This window comes from Elaeis guineensis, chromosome 1 (assembly GCF_000442705.2).
Source record: "Elaeis guineensis isolate ETL-2024a chromosome 1, EG11, whole genome shotgun sequence".
Lineage (NCBI taxonomy): Eukaryota > Viridiplantae > Streptophyta > Magnoliopsida > Arecales > Arecaceae > Elaeis > Elaeis guineensis.
In genome coordinates, this window is record NC_025993.2 from 174963822 (window position 1) to 174971351 (window position 7530).

The window sequence follows — 7530 nt, forward strand, 5'->3', positions numbered from 1 at the left end:
TAAACAATAATTCTTCTATCATGAGCACATTTGGAAAATATTGTGTTTTACATACATACAGTTAGTGAATGTATCACAAACAAGACTGAACTGTTTGTTAATTTTCCTTGCATTCCAAATGAATATAATCAAAGGAATTGAAAAATATAATACATATTCACCTTGACATGGCCAATGCCTTTGGAGGAGAAAGTGATCGAACCTCTGGCGCAGAGCTTGGGAAAAGAACATTAAGTTTGTGCATCAGAACATCTGCTTTTGAGGGTATTTCATTTAACAAGAACTGCTGGACTATGGGCTTCTTGAACCACTCCACCACTGAATCCCCTGGTGCCCTCAGCACAACCTTGCTTACCTCGAATGGAGACTCCACTGATTCAAGCATTTGCGCCACAACAATCTTAAGTGTAGACCCTGTGACCAATTTGATGCGCCGGGGAACCACTCCATAGTACAACATCCTCTTCCTAAACCTGTGCAGTGTGTGTACTGCAGCCACCAGTGCAGCCCCCACCGACAGGTTCCGAACATCCAAAGACCATGCAATGTGCTGGTCGAACACAATTGCCTTTGGAAACAACTTATTCTCATAGGCCACCTTCCAAACACATCTTGCCCTATTCATCTGGCCCATCAGCACTAAATAATTTAGAAGCACATTCACAAAGTATCTAGCAGCACCCTCCTCCACCTCATAATCAATTCCCTGAAAGAACTCCCTCACAAATGACAACACGGGCTTCCCCCTCTGCTCTGGTCCGGTGAACAGCCCACACATGAACTCATGAGCTTTGTGCTTCGTGGCACTCATAATGTCCATTATAGCTCGCTCATTCTTCTCATCCTGGCAGCGCACCAAATGGGCGAGAATCGAAGTGTAGAGTATCAAATCAACCTTTGCTGCTGATCCTACATATGTCTCAACCAATGGCCGGGCAGACTCATAAAGCCCAGCCTTCATGCAAGACTCAAAAAGCTGCCTGATGATAAAACTGTTAGTCCTAATTCCAGCTGAACCCATGAATCGCAGCCACCTCAATGCCAGATCCATCGACCCATCCTTGATATAAATCATCAGCACATCACTTGCATTCACATCCACAGAAAAGCCAACAGACTTCATCTCGAGCAGGATCTTAGCAGCCAAATCCAAAAGCTTTTTTTTAGCAACAACAGTCAGCAGCGAGGTGAAGGTACTTAACCCAGGCCGGAGGCCAGCATTGCTCATCGAATTGTAAAGCCGCATCGCTGGATCCACCTGGCTAGCAGCAGACTGCATCTCGATGAGGCAAGCATAAGTGGATGGCGACGGGAGGAACCCAGCCTTCTCCATATCACCAAAAAGGGTGGCGGCAGCACTTAACCTCCCTGACCTCGCCTGTGCCTCCACCATCATGGTATAAAGACCAAAATTTGGACGAAACCCAGCCGCCTTCATCTCATCCCAAATCTTTACACCAGCATCAAGCTTCCCAGACTTCACCAAAGATTCAATCATCGAAACGTACAACGTGATGGACGGCTTGTACCCGGCCATCTGCATCTCCCGATACACCCTCATGGCAGCATCCAGCCTCCCGGCCTTCCCCATCGAGTCCACCAGCGCAAGGTAAATGCTGAACCCTGGCCGGCCGCCACCATCTCTTGTCTTCATTTCTTCGAACAGACGGAGGGCGGCATCGAGCCGGCCGGACCTGGCAAGGGAAGGCACCATCAAATCATAGGTGGAGGCATCGAGGGAGCACCCGCTGGCCTCCATGGATTCATAGATCTCGAAGGCCTTATAGGGCAATCCCTTGCTCAAGAAGAGGGTTATGAGGGAATTGTAGGTCTGGGTGGTGATCTCCTTAAAGCCAAGGTCCCGGAGCTTCTTGAAGCAACAAAAGGCGACCTCGAGCTTCGACGCCCGGCACAAATACTGGATGACCAGGTTGAGGGAAGAGGAGAAGGAGGCCGGCGTGAGCTCTCCACCGCTAAAGGTGGTAGCTGTGAGAACATCGTCGAAGAGGGATAGGACGGCGTCGAGGTCGGAGGCGGCGGCGAGGCGGTGGAGGAGGAGGGAGTAGGTGGCGTCGGAGGGGGAGAACCAGGGCTGGCGGCGCGCCCAGCGGAAGAGGGAGAGTGAGGGCTCTGGGTCGGCGGCGGGGAGGGCGGCGAGAGCGGAGTCGAGGAGGGAGGGGTCAGGGGGGAAGGGGAGGCGGTCCAGGTGGGCGTCGAGGTCGGGGCCCCAGCGCCAGCGGCGGGCGAGCTCGACGAGCTTGGAGACGGCGGCGGAGCGTGGGAGTGGGCGGCGGAGTCCGCCAGCGAGGATGTGGTCGTCGCGGCCAGGTTCGGCGGGGCGGAGGCCACGGCCGGAGCCGATGACCCCTCCGGACTCGTCGAGGTAGAGGATCTCGTCGGTCCACTCGGGGGGGCCGGCGTCAGAGTGGGGATGGGAGGAGGAGGAGAAGGGTTTAGGGTTTAGGATTTTCGTGGAGACGAGGAAGGAGAGGGATTGGAGATGGGTTGGGGATGGCTTGAGGTTTCGGAGGCGAAGGAGCATTGTTTTCTTGGTCCGGAAATCTTTTGGCTCGCCGGGGATGTGGGTGACGCTTCGCACGGCGACACTGGGATATGTAATTTAGGGAGGGCTTGCACTTGCTCAGTCCAATTTTTACGCTTATGACATCGATTCGGGTTGTATCCTCCGTGGGGAAGCTGGATTGATCTTCTTCTGCAACCTCCGTCATTGGATCGTATCTTATACAATAAGTGAGTATCGTCTGCTCTGATCTACGATCTACAACCCATAGAAAAGATAGATATTTTTTTTTATATAAATCAAAATTTTTTTTTTAACTAACGATCAATATGAAATTAATAATATTTTATTTTTTATATCATAACATAATTTTTAATAAAAAAAATTTATGTACTTTTATTAGATCGTGTCAGTGTATACTCTTACGGACCAATATTAAAATGGAAAAAACTCCACAATCTATAGAGAATGATCCCCTTTTTCTAGCACGATTGTTGTGGCCAAAAATTCATAGCTTGACATACGATCATTGCCAAATTATTATTACATAATATAATAATGGATTTGTGTGAACAAAGGTAAACCCTTCTATCGTGTGAAAGGTATAATCATGGTCAAATGACATGGATGGGCGTAAATTTTGCCATGCTGGTCATCCATAAAAATCTGTCATTAGCAGAGCTGCGAACTGCTAAAGAGGCTGTTACTTTTGCAATTGAACATCTCTAGATTAATGCATGTGGCTTGAGGAAGATTCCTCTAAGATTGTCGATTGAATCAAGAGCTATGCTTCGCTCATCACTGATTGGTATCCTACATGTTACTGGATATCTTCTTCCTCTCAAAGCCTAAGTCACCCACACTTACTGCAAGAAAAACAAATCAACCAATTGAGTGCCCAACTTTGTGGCAGACATTGTCACCAATCCATTCCTACATAGCATTATGATCTTATTGTTTCAAATGCTATAAGTCGTATCCATACTCGGGTACTTTAAAGTACTTGAATGGCTAAAATTATAAAAGAGAACCTTACAGCATCTTGACTCATGTAATACCAAGTCTAGGTCAGCTTTTGCATATGTTTCATGCTTTTCTTTGCAGCATGGTTCAGTGAAGCAGCGAATTAGAATGAGGTTGATGGATGAGAACAAGAAAATTAGAGTGGAGGAAGGAGTCATGGAGGATGTTGTGATATTTTTATTATTATACAGATATTCATCATGCTGATACACACTTTATCTTGATGCACATTATAAACCAGTAATACATATATCTTTTGATGATGCATAGACTTAATGATGTAATGTAGATAGACTAAACTTGTGGTATCAATTTTTATGAACATCAATATTATGTTGATTTACAGAGCCATGATTAGAGTTGTACAGAAGATGTTTGGTAGTGTACTAATTACATGTAGGATTCATCCACCTTGTGTAATTTAACATATGTGTCATCATGAACCTTTTTATGATCGGCAAATTGAGGGGTTTGTTGATGCATGAACAACTCCTTGATCTATTGTTTAACATGATCTCTCACCAGTTGACAATCCAAGGTTAATCAAGAGGTTTATGTTCTCTTTCCCTCTCTCTAATGATACAAGGGTTGGTTCTGAATTTTGTTCCATAGTTTTGTAATAATCTGTTTTGGTTCGGTCGGCAAGTTTTGACATGCAGATTGGCATTATAGGTTTCACTTATTATCAAATATAGTTGTATTCTGGTAATCGACTCAATCAACTTGAATTGAGCTCTCGAACAAGTGTTACCCGGACAATTTAACATTACAATCATCTGCTTCCAAAGCACAATTTGATTGCAACACGTACAAGGTGGTCTTTTTTCTTTTTGGTACATCAGCAAGATGGTGTTCAAGTATTCTTGTAAACCACATTAGAGGGGCGAAACACAACCTCTCATTTAGATAATAGGAGGTCAATTCTTGGGACAAGATCAGTAACCTCTCATTTAGATAACGGCCCAAGATCTCATTATTTGGGTTTCTTGGGGTATCCAACGTCTATCTAATTTGTAAACAATGTGGGACTAAACACACACCTCCATAGGTCCTTATGAATCAGGGTAAACGTACAGTCATTAATACTTTGTATCGTTATGGTTATTCTACCAAGAAAAGAGATGAAAATGGTTATGATTGTTCTACAAAGAAAAGTGATGAAAATGCAAGAAGAATTGTAACTGTTGGGATATACCGATCGATCCTATTGCCGACTCACCAGCGCCGACCCGTCCTCGACGCCAACTCGACTACGGGTCCCGATCCCGACCATCCATGAGAATGGACCGACCGACTTCGCCTGACCGATGGTGGGCAACACCGACAGTGACTACCCATCTTGCCCGACCGGAGCGGATTGGCCTAATGGGCCAACGTCGCCTCTGATCACCTGAGAGCCGATCCTCCGTCACCGACTCCCTATCGGGTGGGACACCGCCGACTCACCATCGGTTTGGACAACTGACGTCCTATCTCTACAGACCCTTCTAGATGCCGAATGAGCAGCATGGGCTGCAGTCCTATCAAGCAAACGCCGTACGAACGCCAGGGGGCATTGTCCTGCTAGAAAACCTGGGGCGCTGTCCTGCCAAGGACGCAAATTAATTCCTAGGACCTGTCAGCTTGTCAACGACGTGACAACCTCCGACGATATGACAACTCTCCAGTTGTCTACATCACCGATGGTGGGGTCATACCACCTCCTACTATAAATCGGGGAAGGCAACAGTGCTAAAGAGGGCCCTTCGAAAAACTCTCAAGCTCTCCCTCTCTCTCTCTTTCGTTGAGCTTCTTGTTTTCTTTTCACTGTTGCCTAGTCTCCTCTCTGACTTGACCGTCGGAGGGTCCTCGCCGGAGCTACCTCCGGTCAGTGCGGACTTTCTTTTGCAGGTGCTCGTTCCCGACGACCAGGCGATGAGGGGATTGGCGGGCGGTGCGGACTTTCTTTTGCAGGCGCTCATTCCCGGCGATCAGGCGACGAGGGGATTGGCCGCAACAGATTTGGCGCGCCAGGTAGGGGGGTACACGATCGACAGCACCAGAGATTATAGCCCCCACGGAATACGAGATGACAAAGACAAGAGCTCAGCGATCGAGGGTCACTGGATCGGCGAGGTGCTCTTCCCGTCGGGAAGAGGCCTCTCCTCCACCCTCCATGGCGGAATCTAACTCTCCGCATCCCGTAATGACCACGGAGGCACAGATCGCGGCAATCGTGCGGCAGATGACCGTGCTGACAGACACGGTCAAAAGCCTTCAACAACAACCGATCCGGTTGCCGTCTTCACCGGCCGAGCAACCGGCGGCACGTCCGAAGCCTTCTAGGAGCAGCCGCCGACGCCCACACCGATCTCCATCGCCTCCTCCGGAGCACCTGCCACAGCGCTCCCATCGGGAGGAGGGGCGCCCGCGGCGTGACACCCATCGGTCTCGACGGCCATCTTCTTCCCAGCTGGAACGAGCGAGGAAGGAGAAGCGACCGCGAACACCGTCTGCTTCCCTCTCAGATTCGTCGGGAGACTCCACCCCCCGGGGTCTCTCAGCACCGACAGATCGATGACTACGAACGCAGGTTCGAGGAAATCGACCGTCGGCTTGCCCAGTTGCAGGTGGACGGGCAGAAGTCCTCGAACGATGTTGACTTCCAGACTGCCCAACCTCTCTCCCGACTCATCTTCGACGAACCGATCCCCAGTCGGTTCAAGATGCCGCACGTGGAGCCTTACGACAGCTCCACCAACCCAATCGACCACCTGGAGAGCTACAAAACTCTCATGACGATCCAAGGGGCATCCGACGCTCTCCTTTGCATCGGCTTCCCCGCCATGCTCCGCAAAGCTGCCAGGGTCTGGTACTCCGATCTTCGATCGAAAAGTATCCACTCCTTCGGACAGCTCGAGCACTCCTTCGTGGCCCACTTCAGCACCAGTCGGAAGCCGCCGCGAACATCGGACAGCCTTTTCTCCCTCAAACAAGGAGAAAATGAGACGCTCCGACACTTCGTGGCGTGATTTAACGCGGCCACACTTGAGGTTCGGGACCTCAATGAAGACATGGCCATCTCGACCATGAAGCATGGGCTGAGGGCATCCCGATTCATCTACTCCCTGGATAAAACCCTCCCCCGAACGTACGCTGAATTACTGGAGCACGCATACAAGTACATGCGCGCGGATAAAGGAGCTTCTGACCGGTGCCTGACTGAGCCCAAGGGCCCGAAGGAGAAGCAAAGGAAGGGTCGGGACCCTACCGTGCCTAGCAGGCCCCTGACCGACAGTCGGGTCTCACCCCCACAACGGAATCAGAGGTCGCCCCGACAGCAGAGCCTAAGGCCGACACGCCCCAGGTACGACTCCTACACTCCTCTCTCTGCTGCTCGTGCGCAGATTTTGATGGAGATCGAAGGGAAAGAGTACCTGCGACAGCCTCTGCCTCTGAAGGCAAAGGGTCTCGACCGGCGGAAGTACTGTCGATTCCACCAGGGCCACGGCCACAATATCGAGCAATGCATCCAACTTAAGGATGAAATTGAGGCCCTTATACGTCGGGGATACCTCGGCAAGTTTCGGAGGAACCCACCGACTCAACCCGTTGCCGACAGATGACCCCAGCCGACTGAAGAAGCAATGACTAACCGGCCCACGGTCGGAGTCATCAATATGATTTTTAAACGACTAGGCCCGAGGACGTCTGCTGGAGGGGAGCCGATGAAGAAGCCATGCCCGGACGATGTAATTACTTTTACAGAAGAAGATGTTCGGGGCATCCAAACTCCCCATGATGACGCTGTTGTTGTCTCGGCAACAATAGCAAATTATGATGTAAAAAGAATCTTTGTAGATAATGAAAGTTCAACGAACGTTCTGTTTTACTCGATCTTCTTCCGGATGCGACTGTCGGCCGACCGACTCAAGAGAGTCTCTACACCCCTGATAGGCTTCGCTGGAGAGGCTGTCACGGTGGAAGGAGAGGTTACCCTGCCTGTG

At 49.8% G+C, this 7530-nt stretch overlaps 1 protein-coding gene across 1 annotated transcript; it reads right to left on the reverse strand.

The window, feature by feature from the left end:
• Positions 1-2709, reverse strand: LOC105039704 (pentatricopeptide repeat-containing protein At1g79490, mitochondrial). The gene has a single exon (XM_010915958.4). It carries the CDS (start codon positions 2540-2542, stop codon positions 158-160), a length of 2385 nt encoding a protein of 794 aa, XP_010914260.1. The 5' UTR covers positions 2543-2709; the 3' UTR covers positions 1-157.
• Positions 2710-7530: the final 4821 nt, after the last annotated feature.